At 44.2% G+C, this 17,810-nt stretch overlaps 1 protein-coding gene and 1 long non-coding RNA gene across 5 annotated transcripts; one reads left to right on the top strand and one right to left on the bottom strand.

Annotated features, from left to right (window-relative positions):
• Positions 1 to 8,265: 8,265 nt before the first annotated feature.
• RSRP1 (arginine and serine rich protein 1) lies at positions 8,266 to 13,022 on the top strand. 3 transcript variants are annotated; one of them, XR_011470205.1, is made up of 5 exons: positions 8,266 to 8,421; positions 8,664 to 9,256; positions 10,119 to 10,270; positions 10,650 to 11,816; positions 12,655 to 12,675. XR_011470205.1 is itself a non-coding variant. In XM_070404383.1 (5 exons), exons 2-5 carry the CDS (start codon positions 8,722 to 8,724, stop codon positions 12,733 to 12,735), a joined length of 846 nt encoding a protein of 281 aa, XP_070260484.1. In that variant the 5' UTR covers positions 8,267 to 8,421; positions 8,664 to 8,721; the 3' UTR covers positions 12,736 to 13,022. The 3 variants fall into 3 exon arrangements, 1 of the variants encoding a protein (XP_070260484.1); XM_070404383.1 differs by having other exon boundaries at positions 8,267 to 8,421; positions 11,739 to 11,816; positions 12,655 to 13,022; XR_011470204.1 differs by lacking the exon at positions 12,655 to 12,675 and having other exon boundaries at positions 10,119 to 11,002; positions 11,739 to 11,816.
• Positions 13,023 to 14,675: 1,653 nt separating this feature from the next.
• Positions 14,676 to 17,758, bottom strand: LOC139001667 (uncharacterized). Of its 2 annotated transcripts, none has more exons than XR_011470084.1 (3): positions 17,717 to 17,758; positions 16,455 to 16,551; positions 14,676 to 16,092 (listed from the first exon to the last, which is right to left on the bottom strand). It is a non-coding gene; the product is annotated as an uncharacterized lncRNA (long non-coding RNA). The 2 variants fall into 2 exon arrangements; XR_011470083.1 differs by lacking the exon at positions 17,717 to 17,758 and adding an exon at positions 17,379 to 17,637.
• Between the last annotated feature and the right edge of the window lie 52 nt (positions 17,759 to 17,810).

Here is a 17,810-nt window from a genome sequence, read left to right as displayed (position 1 = left end):
AAGGGGGGAGGGTACAGGTTGGCGGCTCCACAGCGCTATTGTGAGTTTTAAAGTCTTGTTTATTTTCCGAGAGTCTGGCCCCGCCCTCGCCATAGCTCCGCCTCCAAGAGGAGCTATTTCAGAGTATGAAAATTTGTGAATTTAACTTTGTTACTACTGTGGCCGTGTTTTCTAAGTCACTGCTGCGAGGTGGGGATTTCCGGTTTCAGTGTGCGGGGTGCTGCGTGTCCCTAATCCTGGTGCCGTGACCTATTTATGGGATTTGACCTTTCTTCCCTTTGCTTTAAGGCAAGGTTTCTAAGCCTGGGCACTACTGACATTTTTGAGCCAAACACTTCTGTTTATGCGGGGTGTCTAGTGTGCATCCCTGGCCTCTGCTCCCTCGGTGCCGGCGTCATTCCCACAGCTGTGACAACCAAAAACGTCTCCACACTTTGCCAAATATCATGCCCCTGGAAAATCCTCTGGGTTCGAACCGCTGTGCAAGAGATAATGGGGTTTGGGGGGAGTGACCATCCTCAAAAGCCGGAAGAAATGATGTCTTAGCTGTGTGAAAGGCTTGAGGCCGCTGGTCCCCTCGAAGCTCTCAGCCCTGTTTCGGAAGGTATTACAGAAGTGCTACGCTTTAACCCTATGGTGTAAGGGAAAGAGCTCAACAGTTGGAGGGAGGGATCCAGGAAGAGGTAACAAAGCAGAAAAAGGTGGGTGGGTCATTTGTCCTTAAGAGAGGCATCTACAGGTTCACCTTTTTTACATGTAGGGAGACAGTATATAAGTAAGCCAGGGAACCAACGTTGTTGGGTCATTTAATTACTTTGATATTCTTAGAGGCATGAAATCTCCGTAGCTCTGAGGTTTGGGTGGTGGGCATTAACTGACTAGAAGGCAAAGCTATACAGTATAATCTATAGCATATTTTTAAATGAACATCAGTTTAGTAGTCTTACAAAATAGACGAGTCTTACACACCCTACTGCTCCAAAAGGAGGTGCATATGTTGTGATTGGTAAAACATGTTCGTGTTAATAAATCAGGAATTGTTACCCTAAATGAAAAGATCTTACAGATCAGATGTGACTCTTTCATCTAATGAGCGACATTTCATCTATTGATATATTTAGTTAAATCTTGGCTCCTGGGAATTTCTGCTCTGGGGAATTTTTAAATCCTGGGCTATTATTCTCCTCATAGTCATCATATTAACCTCCCTAGAGTGTTGTATCTTCTCAAGAGTTTTAAATGCTTTTCTGCAGCTACTTACACATCAAATAATATCCATCAGAATTAGACAGGGCGAAGAACTCAACGATCAACTGAGTCATCCTATTTAATAAAAGGGTAATATGCAAATAGACTGAAAGGCAGAACACCGAACAACCAATCAAAGCATAATATGCTAATGATATGCTAAGGCTGCTCAACCGCTTGCTATGATGTGCACTGATCACCAGGGGGCAGACAGTCAACTGGTTGACCAGTTGCTATGATGTGCACTCACCACTAGGGGGCAATGCTCTGACCGATAGGTTAGCTTGCTGCTGGGGTCCAGCTGATCAGGACTGAGCGAGATGGGCCAGACATGCCCTGGAGCCCTCCCATGGTCCCTTCCCAGCCTGACTGTGCACCGGTAGGGTCCCTCAGCCTGGCCTGTACCTTCTTGCAATCCGGGACTCCTTGGGGGATGTCAGCCGGTTTCAGCCCGATCCCACAGGCCACTCCCTTTGGGAGGGCGCCAGATGCAGGCCTCATGGCTGGGGATTGATTGGGTGTGAGCCCATGGCAGGCACAGTGGGGCCGGGATGAGAGGGAGTGGCAGGTAGGAGCTGCAGGTGGTGTTGGACTACAGTTTCAGCCTAATCCCTGCAGGCCACCTAGAGGGACCCCACCCGTGCACGAATTCATGCACCGGGCCTCTAGTCTATATATATAAAAGCCTAAGCGACCAAACAACCTGTCGCCTGGTCACTATGACATGCACTGACCACCAGGGGGCAGACGCTCAATGCAGGAGCTGCCTCCTGGTGGTCAATGCGCTCCCACAATGGGAGCACCACTCAGCTGACCCATGGGTGCCAGAGGCAGGGCTCAGGGATGGGGACTGACTGGGCTCGAGCCAGCAGCAGGTGCAGCAGGGCCAGGATGAGCGGGAGTGGCAGGCAGGAGCGGCAGACAGTGTTGGACTGCCGGTTTCAGCCCAATCCCCACAGGCCACGCTGAGGGATCCCACCAGTGCACGAATCCATGCACCAGGCCTCTAGTGCTTATAATAAATGTGTAATTGCCATTACGACATGAACAGTGGTACACAATAGCAATGCTATATTTGAAAAGTAACCTCTGAGAGGGCAGAGGCTCAGAAGGGAACACCCAATTTCCATCTAGCTTCAGATGTCAGGGTACACACATAAAAATAATTACATGTATGTACAAAGCTCAGATCTCATGGGAGAAAAAAAAAGACAAGCAGAGGAAATAATCCATGACCAGAGGAATATATAATAAAATATAGGTATAGATGATTAGAGAACAAGGACAACTCAAGCTACTAACCGTGTGGGCCATGAGCCTTCCCTCATAGTAAACACAATTCAAGAAGTAAAAGTAATGCTCTGTCTCCAGTGACCAAAGGAAGTCATGAAAAGCTTTCGAAAGAGGGGGGAAGGACACATATGTAATACCCTTTGTAATACTTTAAGCAATAAAAAAAAACTATTAAAAAAAAAAGCTTTCATTTCAGAGTTAGACACACCTGAGTTTAATGCCTGGCTTGGGCACCAACTAGGTCTATAATACTGAAAAGGCAATTCAACCCTTTTAAGCTGCAGTTTTCTGAGGTTTATAGCAGCACCTCTTTTCCGGGGCTGCGGTAACAATGACAGGAGTATGGAAAAGTATTAGCATAGTTCCTGGTACCTAGAAAATGCTCAATGGATATTTATTGAGGGAATGAACTTGAAGCATTAATCTTAGGACCTGAAGCAGGAGAGAATCACATGAGGAAGAGCTTTCAGGAGGAGGTAAGACCCTGGAATATACCTAAAGTGCAAGAGGAGGAGGCGTTCCAGGGACACTAATGGAGGGACAATAAAGCAGGTGCTTAAGAAATGGGCTTTTGGAACCCAGGTGGAAATCTGGGTTCAGATATCAGTTCTGCCACTTAATAATAGTGTGACTTGCCCTAGCTCCGTGGTCGGCAAACTGCAGCTCTTTGGCCCCTTGAGTGTGGCTCTTCCTAAGCCTTAGGAGTACCCTAATTGAGTTAATAACAATGTACGTACCTATATAGTTTAAGTTTAAAAAATGTGACTCTCAAAAGAAATTTCAATTGTTGTACTGTTGATATTTGGCTCTGTTGACTAATGAGTTTGCCGACCACTGCCCTAGCTGGTTTGGCTCAGTAGATAGAGCGTCAGCCTGCAGACTGAAGGGTCCTAGGTTCGATTCTAGCCAAGGGCACATGCCTGGGTTGCGGGCTCGATCCCCAGTAGGGGGCATGCAGGAGGCAGCCAATCAGTGATTCTCTCTCACCATTGATGTTTCTATCTCTCTCCCTCTCCCTTCCTCTCTGATATCAATAAAAATATATTTAAAAAAATAATAATAGTGTGACTTGAGCAAGTCACCTAATTCTAAATCTTGTGAACAGAAAAAAATTGAAGTAAAAATGGCAAACCTCTATGTATTGTAGTATATACAAAACAAAATTTATCATTTTAACTATTTTAAGTGTATAGTACTGTGGTATAAGTACATTTCCATTGTGCAATCATTACCACCACCCATCTCCATGGGTACATGGATGAGAGTTATGTTGTTGTTGTTGCTGTTTTTTCTTTTTAATTTAGATTTACAGTAAAAATGAATCAATCATACAGGAAGTTCCCATATTACCTCCCTGCACAGCTTCCCTACCACAGTATTAACATTTTGCATTTTTGTGGTTCATTTGTTACAAATAGTGAACTAACATTGATACTTTATTTATTTTCTCTCACCATTTGTCTCCCCTATTGATACATTGTTATTAACTAAAGTCAATAGTTTACTCACATTTCCTTAGTTTTTACTTGATGTCCTTTTTTCTGTTCCAAAATCCCATCCAGAATATCATGTTACATTTAGTTATTATGTCTCCTTACTTTTCTCTTGTACCAAAAAATGTGTGTGTGTGTGCATGTATTTTTTTTTTGTTGTTTGTTTGTTTTTAAGTATTATTGGGGGGAAAAGAACCTTGGTCTCAGAATTTTCAGTGAAAATAATACTTTGTTCATACCAAGATACTCCACAGTAACAACCTATTTACAGCCATATTGAGTGACTAAATTGTGTTTATGATGACCGGCTGGCCTGGCTCAGTGGTTGAGTGTTGTTTACCTATGAACCAGAAGTCATAGTTCAATTCCTTGTCAGGGTAGCCTGATCCCCAATAGGGGGAGTGCAGGAGGCAGCAGGTCAATGATTCTCTCTCATCATTGATGCTTCTCTCCCTCTCCCTTTCTCTCTGAAATCAATACAAATATATTTAAAAAATAAAAAAAAATCATGTTTATGATTTTCTTAAGCAATTGAGCTTACATTTTGATCATATATCTATTAAGAATTATGCAAGAAAATCTCATGTTCATTTTTCATATTCTGTTTGGCAAACAAACCTTGGCAAACTGAGCAGTAACAAAAGAAAAATATAACCCTGGGATGCATTTGTAATCAATGCAGAGCGGTGGTATCAACTTTTGAAGAGCATTTAAACACTGCCACACACTGGCCATCTGTGTGTCCTGCAGTTGAGTGACTGCATGGTTCTGCCCTTGGTCTCAATGGAAGAATGAATCACAAGCTCTGTTCACAAAACTGTTAATTCTTCAAAAGCACCAAGTGGTCTTCAAAAGGCGAAGTATAAAAATCTTAAGACTCTAATGGTATAATCTAATTAGATTCCATGAAGCACATGACTGTAGTTGTAACAAGGCAGTCTCTATGAGCACAGTTTCCTGTTAAAAAAAATAGAGACCCTACCAGAAAGATTTTTAAAAAATATATACTTTGATTTTTTTTTGTTTGTTTGCTTTGTTTTTTGTTTTTGTTTTTTTAATATATTTTATTGATTTTTTACAGAGAGGAAGGGAGAGAGATAGAGAGTTAGAAATATCGATGAGAGAGAAACATCGATTAGCTGCCTCCCGCACATCTCCTACTGGGGATGTGCCCACAACCCAGGTACATGCCCTTGACCAGAATCGAATCCAGGACCTTTCAGTCCGCAGGCCGACGCTCTATCCACTGAGCCAAACCGGTTTCGGCACTTTATTGATTTTTTACAAAGAGGAAGGGAGAGGGATAGAGAGTTAGAAACATAGATGGGAGAGAAACATCGATCAGCTGCCTCCTGCACACCCCCTACTGGGGATGTGCCTGCAACCAAGGTACATGCCCTTGACCAGAATCGAACCTGGGACCTTTAAGTCCGCAGGCCAACGCTCTATCCACTGAGCCAAACCGGTTAGGGCCAGAAAGATTTTATTTATATCTTTATTTATACACACACACACACACACACACATATATAGTTAAACTTATGTGTTTGAATTTTTCATTTTACAAATTTCATAAAATCCTCTCTTTACTGGTGCTAATTTTATGTGATACTACATAGATCAAGTTCTTTAAAAGTAGTATTTGCCTCTTCTAAAGCAGTGTAACATCCAGATGCCTATGATCTATTCCAAGGCAGAAATCATGTTGTGATTTTCCTGTAACTGGTAAGAGAAGAAAGAGGAGGAGGAGGAGGAGGAGGAGGAGGAGGAGGAGGAGGAGATATTGAGGGAAATGCTTGCTGAATGGATAATCAAGCATAGTTTCAAATTGTAAACATTTCTAGAGAAGTAATATGAGATCCTTAAAGAAGTTACCATTTACTCTAGTTTCCCTCTTTTCTGAAAATAATATGTAAATAGACAAATTTCAAGCTAATTGTCAGTTTTACACACTTCTTTATTCAGCAACAACATCCTCAAGAGAAATAAAGGCAGCTGCTATGACAACATATCACAGACTGGGTGGCTTATCACAAGAGAAATTTATTTCTCACAGTTCTTTTTTTTAAAAATGTATTTTTATTGATTTCAGAGAGGAAGGGAAAGGGAGAGAGAGATAGGAACATCAATGAAGAGAGAATCATTGTTTGGCTGCCTCCTGCACGCCCCACACTGAGGACTGAGCCCACAACCCAAGTACGTGCCCTGACCAGTAATCAAACCGTGATCTCCTGGTTCATAGGTTGACACTCAACCACTGGGCCACGCCAGCCAGGCACATTGCTCACAGTTCTGAAGGCTCGAAGTTCAAGAACAGAGTGCCAGTGTGGGCAGGTTCTGGTTAAGGCCCTCTTCCAGGTGTCCTCCCATGGTGGAAGGGGTGAAGGTGCTATCGGTGGAAGTGAGTTCTTAGGGTGCCACCAGGAAAAAATTTCCTTAGACCCCCCCAGGATGATGTCCCAACACCTCAACAGTCTCTAGTATGGGAAACCAGAAGCCTGTCTGTTAGGCTGAAGCTCCAGAATTAGTAAATATATATTTTTTCTCTTCCTGTCGAGCTATTGGAAAAGCTAACAGAAGATGGAACTAAAGAAGCCAATGAAGAGTCTTCCCAGTGCTTCCGTCTGCTGTTTATACAGTGCCCCGAGGGTGGTAGCCTGCTAAGAGCGGTCTTTTTTTTTTTTTAATATATTTTATTGATTTTTTACAGAGAGGAAGGGAGAGGGATAGACAGTTAGAAACATCAATGAGAGAGAAACATCGATCAGCTGCCTCCTGCACACCCCCTACTGGGGATGTGCCCGCAACCAAGGTACATGCCCTTGACTGGAATCGAACCTGGGACCTTTCAGTCCACAGGCCAACGCTCTGTCCACTGAGCCAAACCGGTCAGGGCAAGAGCGGTCTTTTTGATTGTTACTGCCCCGAGGAGCCCAGGAGGCCAGCTCCCTAGGTCAGCGGAGTGATCAAGGGGCACACACCCCCCCTGCCCCGTGTGGATGGCAGACTGCCGCTGGTTTTAGGGAGGCAGCTGGAAAGTAACACTGTTATGGGTTCAGTATTCGTAATGGTAGCACCCGGAATTTTTCTAGTCACCTTCTTTTAGGCACAGATTTGACTGTTATCATGAACTCTCTACAGAGACTCCTACCACCCTTTTCTTATTCATAACCAAGAGCTCAACATGGCATTGTCTTACACACATAGTTCCACATTATTTCCCCCAACACACCGTTTTTACACTTGTCAAATCTGAAACTCGTTTTTGTCTCCTCGCACCGCTTCCTGAGAACTTCCAGCAAACATCCCTGGTGGGCAGGCACTGCCTTCACTTTCCTGGGCTTGTCAGAGACGTGGTGTGAACCTGTGGACAGTGCCAAGCAAGAGACATCACGGGGCGGGAGCGGATTCTATCGCAAGTCTGGGGATGGGGGGGGGTGGGGCGGTGAATGTGAACCAGAGAGAAGTGAGTTTGTATCTCCCTCCGAAGAAACTGGCTTTTGTAAAAATGCCACATAGAACAACTAACTCTCCCCACAGTTGTGATTGGTTCTCAATGAAGAGCTATTTCAAGACAAGTGTCATGCTTTATTAAGGATAAGTATGTTTGGAACGTACCCTATTTATAAACCCTTGGATATGAAATAGTCATGGCTGGTTAATCCCCCACACCAAGCACAGTGCCCTTGGGATGACGTCTCAGACCGCACTCTGACCTCCTTGTTAAAGGTCAACCATGGTGTCCGTGCGTCCGTTTCCACCTTTCTTACATCTTCTAGCAAAGTCACGATAGCACTGACTGTTTAGGGATCCGGTGAGTCCCCGACGCGGTCGCCCTCCCGTCGCCGGTCAGGAGGAAGGTCCAGGGAGGCACAGCCAGGCTGCAGCTCCCCAGAGGGCGGAGGCAACGACCACGCCACCATCAGCCGGGCAGAGGCCGGGAGGCCGGGGTCACGCCCCGCCTCACAGTCTCAACCAGAAAAACAAACCACCGCAGGCCTCCAATCCCCGGATGGAGCAGCCCCGCCCCCCCCCCCCCCCGCGCCCCCCTGCTCGGTCGCGCGTGCGCATCCTGGAGGCCTCGGCGCCAGGCGGGAGGCAGGGAGGGCGGGGCGGGCGGGGTAAGGAAGGAAGGGCGGCGGTTGGGCGAAAAGGAGGCCACGCCCATCGCGCCAACGTTTCTGCGCATGCGCCACACGTCAGCTTCTAGTATTTTCGACGCGTCAGCTGCCGCCCAGCTCAGTTCGCGTCCGGAGGTCCGAGGTGCGGTTCTGCTGTTCCCGGTCGGAGCGGCTGTGGGAAAAAATCCCCTCTTCGTCCCTGGCTGAGGAAGGGAGGCGTCCGTTGGGCCTTTCTCTTCGTCCTGCGTGAAGGTCGGCGGCCTGTGGTAAGTTTTCTGGTGGCGAGGTCGGACCCGCGGGGACCTCGGCGTGGGTGGCGGGGAAAGTACGGGGCCCGGCCTGGTGCACAAAGGGGGTCGCTGGCCCGGCGGGAAGGCCGGCGTCTGGCGTCGATTGCACCGGAGTTGGCGAGTCTCGTTTGCTTGGTCGAGGCCCGCGGTCCCCTCCCCCAACCACCCGCGGGCCTTACTTCCGGGAAGTCACTCCTCCCCTCCCCCCTCCGTTCTAGGAACCGAGTCATCGGGAAGGATCCTCAGAGACCAGGAAGCTCCCTACCGCAGGCCCAGATGTCGAACTACGTGAACGACATGTGGCCGGGCTCGCCCCTGCAGTCCCCGGCGGCCTCGGGCGGGTCCAGCCGGCTGTCCTCGGCGACCCGGAGCCGCTCTTCCAGAAGCTCGCGGTCCCGTTCCAGCGGCTCCAGTCGGTGGTCCAGCAGCAGCGGGAGCCGGCTCCGGCGTAGGAGCAGGTCCAGGTCTCGGTCCCGAAGGCGCCACCAGCGGAAGTACAGGCGCTACTCGCGGTCTTACTCGCGGAGCCGCTCGCGGTCCCGCAGCCGCCGGTACCGGTACCGGGAGAGGCACTACGGCTCCTCCAGGAGGTACCGGTCTCCCTCGCCAGACCGATCGCGCAGCCGGTCCCGCTCTCGGGGACGGTCGTATTACCGAAGGGCCGACGCGGTCACGCGGGGGCGACGCTACTACGGCTTTGGTCGCACGGTGTACCCGGAGGAGCACGGGAGTTGGCGGGGAAGATCCAGGTCGCGGTCCCGGTCCAGGTCGCGGTCCCGGTCCCCCACGCCTTTCCGCCTAAGTGAGAAAGGTGAGTGAGAGCGCAGCTAACGTCTCCCGGGCTCCGGGCTCCTTTTCACGCGTGCGCCGACGGCATGAGAAGCCGCGGTGTGGTTTTCAGTAATTTCATTTTCTTTGGTGCCTGAAGTCTCAATAGTTTTGTTAGGAGGGAGGAAGACATTAGGCTACCAGTTAAATTACTCTACAGGTGACACCCAGTTTTTTAACGACACCATTTCCTCCCCTGGGATTAAACCTGGGCGGTAAGTGGCTCTGGCCACGTGGAGGTAGGTGCCCTCCTCTGCTGGGGGCCGGCACTTAGGAGTCTTAGTGACTTCGGTTGCCCGCCTGTGTCTCTGCTAAGTTCATTGTAGAACGTGAAGGACAGGATCAAAACATTCCTTTTTTCAAAAGTTAATACTATATTACCGAAAAAAAAAAAAAAAAAAAAACCACACAAGGATTTTGTTCCAGTGTTTCAAAACAAATGACTTCCAGGACAGGAGCATGGGACAGAAAAGAAGATAAGTTTAAAAAACAACACACTTTTAAGTCTGAAAATGGATTTAGTAATTTGTCAATGATGGTTCATTAGTTGGGAAATGTACTGTATGAAAAGTTTTTTAAGTACGATGTTCAGAATACATATTTGAAGAGAAAGCAAAAACAATGTGAAGGCTAGGACTTTGATAAGGAAAACTGAAAACTTGAAATTATTTAGGGATGCTTATTTTACTCAGCAAAAGAGGTAGAAAATTGTTTCATGAATAAGGGTATATTTTACATAAATATTTGTCTTGCTATTATAAATAAAATGCAGCCTTATTTTGTGATTCTGAGTTCTCTTGGGGAATACTATAAGATTAAGGAATATCTTGGTGTTTCTTTTGTAGATCGAATGGAGCTGTTAGAAATAGCAAAAGCCAATGCAGCAAAAGCCTTAGGAACAACCAACTTTGAATTGCCTCCCAGTCTCAGAATCGTTCCTGTATCTAAAGAAACAAACCATGGAACAGCTGTATCAAATAATGGTGCAAAGTTTGAGGTAAGTATTCTAGGTTTATCCAGACAGAATCTTCAGAAAGCTGCTGCCAGACCTGATTAGCAATTTTTATTCAATGTATCTTAGCCTTCTTGGAAAGGCTAGCTAAATATAATTTGTTAAAGTAAAAATAGCAGATCTGACATCACTAGACTTAGTCTCTTCCATAAAAGTGGGAGATTACTGACCATTATTTTCAGTTGACACCGAATTAATTGCTTTCATGATTGTAGCTGGTACTTTGGTGATTTCTATGTAGTTACCAAATTTTTCTAACTTGTTTTTACAGAGTATCTGTAGTTTTCATTTGCAGCATAATGTTCCCAGAAATTCTGTACTCAAACATACAGTATAGTTTACCTGCTTTATTTCTGTCTTATAGAAATCATGAATGTGGTCTCCAGACATTGCTGAAGAAAATCTGTTGGTAATTGATACATGGGCATAAGCATCAGAGGTTTAACTAATTTGAAGTTTATATTCACACACTGAAAGCTTAGTTTTTATTGATAGATCCATGTGCATGTTAGAATTTGGGATAGGTACTTTTTGGATAAGATACTGAAGACAGTTTTAAACTAAAGTGCACTTTGTAATGTTGGGGCATCTGTGATCAGGATGTCCATTTCATAATATATGCAATATATTCCAGATGTTTTGAGAGATTACAGAAGAAGAGGCCTGCTTCACTTGCAGATAAGTTTATAATTCTACAGAAATGCAGGATGTGCATTGGCAAGTTGCACTTTGTTCTTTAAGTTATGTTGAAACCCAGAGCATAAAACCATAGCTTTGAAGTTTAAGGTAGTTAAGAATTGATAGTCTATGTAAACAGGAAAGATATTACCTAGATAATCCTATCATTCCGACCCAGTTATGGGTATGCTTTATTAGTAAACAAAATCTTAGTTGAGTTGCTTTTTCGACAACTGGGCTAATGCCTTAGTTCAGTGATTTTCAACCTCTTTCATCTCATGGCACACATAAATTATAATTAAATAAAATCCTGTGGCACACCAAAAAATATATTTTTTTGCTGATATGATTTAAAAGGTATAATTTTGATACATTCACACCAGATGGCTATTGTGTTGGCTGTTGCCAAATAAAAGGGAAAAGAGATCAGTGCTATTGCATGTTATAGAAATTCTTGAAGTACACTGGTTTAAAATCGCAGTTTAGTTCTTTGTAACTAGGTATTTTCTGGTATGGCTTGACTTTCAGAGTTAACTTGTATTTGGGAATACAATACAGCTTTATGGGGAAGCCTGTCTTCATCAGATCCATTTATTGTATCAATTTTGTTAACGGGAAAAACATTCCAGTGTTTATACTACTAGCTGTATGGTTAGATCCAACTTGATTTGCTGTGTCTCTACAGTTAAATTTATATGCAGTTGGACTGCTTTGTATACAGTTCTGTAAACCAAAAATATGGTTTTAAGACTATATATTTTCTCTTCCTGTCTAGCTATCCGGAAAGCTAACAGAAGATGGAACTAAAAATGCCAATGAAAAGTCTTCCCAGCAAAAAAGCATTAGCTCTAATGTAAGTATCTAACCACTGACTACTCAAAAATTGGACTTGGAACATACATCTGTTATGTGGGCTTTTATTTTTATTGGAAGACTCATTGTTTTGTCTGCTGTGATAATTGGGGGCCTACCAAGTCACTTTATAGACGTAGTATCTACACACACACACACACACCCACAGTTGTAATTCTCAGGTCACCTAAGGATATTTTTTCCATTGCTTTTCAGAGAGGGATTGAAGGGGGAGGGGAGAGGTGGGGAGGAGAAGAGAAGAGGGAAACATTGATGTGAGAGTGAAATCAGTCGGCTGCCTCCTGCACATCTCCTATGGAATGGGTAACCCTTTGGTGCATAGGAAGACACACAACCAAGCCACACTGGCCAGGGCTTGTCCCATCCCCCCCCTTTTTTTTTGAGAGAGGAAGGGAGAGGGAGAGAGATAGAAACATCAATGATGAGAGAATCATTCATTGATTGGCTGCCTCCTGCACGCCTCCCATATGGGATCAAGCCTGCAACCCAGGCATGTGTCCTTGACTGGAATCAAACCCGGGACCCTTCAGTTTACAGGCTGATGCTCTATCCACTAAGCCAAACCAGCTAGGTCTTGTCCTCCTTTTTAACACCTCACAATTTGTAATATGTCCTGCATATGTTTGATTATACTTGGCAGTTTCTTGGCCTAAGTTTGAGTGAGGTTACAGATGAGGTTCACACTTGGCATTTGGTTGGTGTCTCTTAAATTTCAGTCTTAAATGGAATTACTTAACGTATTGTGAAAAGCAAATATTTTAAGTATGTACAATATATATGTGTCTGGGAAGCTGACTTGAAAATTTGTTCTCTTACAGAAATCCGCTGAAGAGACCGCTTCAGGATCCCTAAAAATAAATCAGAAAAAAAGTCCATATGAATTGTGGAAACCTATTTAAAAAGAGAACTGATGGCTAAGGTTGCTTGAAATGCACTTTACTGCAAGTTTGTGTTTTCTATGGCATTATTTCATTCCTATGAGCAACTTAGTGGTAATTGTTAACATCTTAGATTTATTTTGCAGATAGTAGCACAGATGGACCAGAGTTATGTACAGGTGGGAGTCTTGTATATATACTTGTAAATGTTTTGTATAATATCAATTGGTTACATAGAAATGGAATTTATAAGAAACAGTAATTAAACTATTGTGTATATATATTTGTAAATAAATTTGTTTTTACTATTTTAGTCTTGCTTTATTATATATATCTATATATATAAAAGGCTAAGTGTCCGTCTGTCTGACCGGTAGCTATGATGTGCAGTGACCACCAGGGGGCAGATGCTCAATGCAGGAGCTGCCACAACATGCACTGGCCATCCTATATAAAGAGCTAATATGCAAATGGTTGTCATGCCCTTTGGCCAGGGGACCTGAGGCCGAGCTCCCTGTCCTGCAAGGCTTGACAGGGTGGGGCCAGCCTGGTCTGGGTCTCGCAGGATTTTTAGGTGCACTTGGGTGGATGGGGACTTGACTCTGGGTCCCATGGTGACAGGAGGGAGATTTTCATATATATTTTACTAATTTTCTTCCATCCCTGACACTATTATAGAGAAATGGCAAATAGCAATATTAAAATATTTCCTCTAATTCCCTTTTAATGTGCATGCACTGGGCCACTAGTCTATATCTATAATAATAAATGGGTAATATGCTAATTAGACTGGACATCCTTCTGGTCAACCTTCCAGACGAAGCTGGGGCTGCGAGGGAAGCCTGTGCCAGCAGCCAGGGGAAGGAAGGCCTACTCTTGCATGAATTTCGTGCATCGGGCCTCTAGTATATATATAAAACCCTAATATGCAAATAGACTGTACAGTGGAATAACCGGTCACTGATGTGCGCTGACCACCAGGAGGTGTGTGCAGAACATGGGCATTGGCCTGGTTAGACAGTAAAGTCAGAGAAAACAAGGATTGGCTTTAAGATTTGTAACTGAAAATATGGTTAACCTGAGCATCCTGTTAGTATTAGTTGGTATCTTAGTAAAATTACATAACTCAAGGATTTCCTTGTAAGGGAGACTTGAAATAATTGACAATACTAGATTTTTTTCACTGTCACTTAGCTCGTAACGGAAAGTGCCCAATCTGATTATGACCTACATTCAAATAGCTGTTTAACAGATGAGAGGTCTGGCTAGTTGCTGTGGATATGTGCCACTTCTGAGACTGCACTTCTGTGATCTCAACTGCCTTCACCATTAGCTTTGAAGTAGACTTCAGCCTCTTAATATGCTTGAGACTTCCCTATTTAATTTTCTTAGTCTATTCATTTTCTCTTCCCAGTACCCTGAAAAGAATATAGTTATATTTGTGTTTTTCTCATAATTGCCCCATCCTTGTCTAATTTAACCTTATTAGTTCAGCCTGGCCAGGACTATGTTTAATCTTTCCTATACTTTGAAACACAGAAGAAACTGCATACCCCCAGACAAGCTGTCATTACATAATTGGGATACAATTACTCAGTGTGATACCCTGTTACCATCTAATCTGTGGACAATATAGTCAGGTACCGCTTCAACCACAGGAACATGTTCTGAGAAATGGGTATAGCCGACTTCATCATTGTGCAAACAGGGCACTTACACAAACCTGGATAGTACAGCCTACACACCTAGGCTAAATGGTATCCCGTGGTCAGCAAACTGCGGCTCCTGAAGCACATGTGGCTTTTTGGCCCCTTGAGTGTGGCTCTTCCTAAGCCTTAAGAGTACCCTAATTAAGATAATAACAATGTACCTACCTATATAGTTTAAGTTTAAAAAATTTGGCTCTCAAAAGAATTTTTTTTTTTTTAATATATTTTATTGATTTTTTACAGAGAGGGAGAGAGAGAGTTAGAAACATCGAGAGAGAAACATCAATCAGCTGCCTCCTGCACATCTACTGGGGATGTGCCCGCAACCCAGGCACATGCCCTTGACCGGAATCGACCGGGACCCTTGAGTCTGCAGGCCGACGCTCTATCCACTGAGCCAAACCAGTTTCGGCTCTCAAAAGAAACTTCAATCGTATTGTTGATATTTGGCTCTGTTGACTAATGAGTTTGCCGACCACTAGTATAGCCTATTGCTCCTGGGCTAGAAGTCAAGCACACACGAGCAAATGCAACCAAGAGTGTAAACATGATGTAACGTGGCATAGTGTTGTACAGCAAACTAAGAGTACACTTTCAGTAGCACAGCTGGTGTGGCTCTGGTTGAATGTTGACCCAGGAACCAACAGGTCAAGGTTTGACCTCCAGGTCAGGGCACATGCTCAGACTGTGGGCTCAGTTCTTGGTGGGGGGTGTGTTTCTATCTCTCTCCCTTCCTCTAAAAAGCAACATTAAAAAAAAAAAAATAGAAAAAAAGTAAATACATAAACCAGTAACAATCATTTGTTAAGTATTATGTACTGTATGTAATTGTGCTGTACTTAAGTAGGTTTGTTTACACAGCATCACCAGGAACACCTGAGTAATGTGTTTTGTTACAGTGACTACTTCCCTAGGTAATAGGAATTTTTCAGCTCCATTGTAATTTCATAGGACCACCCTTTATATTTGCATTCCATCATGAACTGAAACAGTTATGCATTGTATGACTATGGCAAGGTGAGAATTTGTATCAAGGGTCTAGATTCAGTGCTGTCCAATAGAAATACGGTATTAATTCACATCAGTAAATTAATTTATCCCAGTATATCTAAAATATTTCAACACAATATAAGGAATGCTGTGAGGCATACACCTCACCTTCTCGAGCAGGCTTGGTCCCGGCGTCATCCTCATCTGATGTCATCCGACCTTGGGAACTCGGGTAATTACTGTGTGGTTAGCATGATCCAAAGGTACAGAATGGATCTTGAAGGAAAGGGTCATTGCTGGACCTTCAAAAGAACCCCGTGTAGACATTGAGAACCTTCGGCCTCCTGACCTCTGGGGTTTACTGTTGGCAGAAAGCAGCCTTTGAGTGGACCAAGATTAATCCAGGAGTGGGGAAATGATTGAAGTGATGTGCACATTTCTCCTAAGTGCCCATGCTCACATGGCTGAATAGACATAGAATCCGGAGAATGGAGGAGGTCAGGAACCCTGTGTGCCATTGGTCAGAAAGGAGATTGATTATAGTTGGATCTTCCCTTTGGCTTGGTTCAGTCTGTCCAGTAGCAGTTTCTGGCTCAGGGAGTTGAAATACAAGGCCTCTTAGGAAAGACTGACCCTGTATTTTCCTGATAAAGCATAATAAATTTTGTAGGCTTCCTATCTGGAGAAGGAAAGTAAAAAGTTATTTAAATAAATAAAAAGAAATGCTGTGATATTTTACACGGAGTGTGTGTGTGTGTGTGTTTGTGTTGTGACCTAATGTGCATTTTTACACTTAAAGCACAGTTTAATTTGCCCTAGCCACATTTCATATAATCAATAGTCATATGGTGGGTGGCTACCATTTTGGGGCTAGAGTGAATTTCCAGTATCAGGCACTGTTCTCAATGTTTTACATATTTTATTCTCTGTTTTCTGAGCTACGGATGAGGAATCAGAGCCAGAAAGCTTGACTGTACACTGCCTCAACAAAACACAATATTTGGATCTATAGCTTATGAGGCTGGTATGAATTGTATTTACCTTTTTCTTTTTTTCCTGCAATTCTCATTCCACAAGAGGTTTTTTTGCAGGTAATCTCCCCCACAACTTCTTGGTGACTTAATTTTCAAACTTCATTCTACCATGAGGATAAATCAAGTTTGTTAGCACAGTGATGTAAACAAACCCAAATAGATGTTACTTGTATGATAGGCCATTCATAGCAGACTTTCCGATTTTATTGTAGGGGGAGGAGATGAGGCATTCAACTGTATTATATCTTTAAATGTTACTTTACTGCTTCAGGGGACAATGTAGTAAGGATGGAAAAGCAATTGTTCTTGAATAAGAAGGCCAGAGGGATATACTGACTCTGATTATTCAAGGACTGTGTGATGTAAGCACGTCCCTTGGGATTGCTTTGAAACAGGTGTCCCAAAGGATGAATGTCACTGTTTAGGTACTTGAGAGGATTGTAGATGCCACCGAATGACAGTCACATATGGACAAACGCGCAGGGGGCCTAGCCTGGTGGCAGGTTTTGTCCCGGAACTGCTGCCCTGAGGGGCTCTCCTCCTCCGAGCCGCCGAGCTGCCCACCAGCACTTGCGGGGGGAGGGCCGGCTTCTCCCCGCACCGCCCAGCGAGACCCAGGAAGCTGAGCCCTAGGGGTTGCACCGATATTCAGTCCAACCAGTCTCACCAATACAGGTGTGGCCGAGCTTTTGGATTTTTGCCATTATTGTACAGTTCCCCAAACAGAAAGAATAACCCACCGAGATTCTGATGGGAACATTATTTATACTGCTTTAGAGACTCCTTTTGGGATACGTTTCTATATCGTCTTCGAACCAGAAAATCCTTCACCTATTCAAACTTAATTTTTTTGGACCTCACATTATGCTTTTCTTCCTGTTACCGTTTAAATTTTATACCTAGCTATCTTTTCATTTTGGGGCTTACTCACTCATTTCTACGTCGAATTAGTGGTTATTAGTGCAGAAAATAATTTCCATATATCCCTCTTGTATCCAGCACTTTACTTTTATTAACTTAACGCACAGGTTCCCTGCTAGAGACGAAGAGTAAACAAGATGGACGCTTCTGCGCTCCTTGTTTACAACGCTGACGCGGGAAACGGAAATGAACAAAGGGAAATCTCTTACGCTCTTGAGAAAATTAAAACGGGGCCATCTGTGACAGTAGTGAAAGCCCACGTAAGACAAGGTAGTCAGGGGCGAGCTGACAGGATAATAAACACTGTCCGCTCCAGGGAGCAACACGCAGCGGAGGTGACCCCCTTACCAGGCCCGCAGTCGGCCTTTCTTCCTACCCGTGCCCTTCCGCGCGCTTCCTGCCCTTCTCTCCCCACCTCCCCGCCCTCCCCACCGTCTTCTGC

Source organism: Myotis yumanensis, unplaced genomic scaffold (genome assembly GCF_028538775.1).
Source record: "Myotis yumanensis isolate MYYU_CA2020_CCGP unplaced genomic scaffold, mMyoYum1.0.hap1 SCAF_2, whole genome shotgun sequence".
NCBI lineage: Eukaryota > Metazoa > Chordata > Mammalia > Chiroptera > Vespertilionidae > Myotis > Myotis yumanensis.
This window is presented reverse-complemented; position numbering and strand designations above follow the sequence as displayed.

Excerpts from the sequence above, each read along its gene's own strand:
- RSRP1 (XM_070404383.1), top strand. The coding sequence starts at position 8,722 with ATGTCGAACTACGTGAACGACATGTGGCCGGGCTCGCCCCTGCAGTCC. Across the intron at positions 9,257-10,118 it reads TTTCCGCCTAAGTGAGAAAG|ATCGAATGGAGCTGTTAGAA; the intron begins GTGAGTGAGAGC and ends TTTCTTTTGTAG. Across the intron at positions 11,817-12,654 it reads AAAAAAGCATTAGCTCTAAT|AAATCCGCTGAAGAGACCGC; the intron begins GTAAGTATCTAA and ends GTTCTCTTACAG.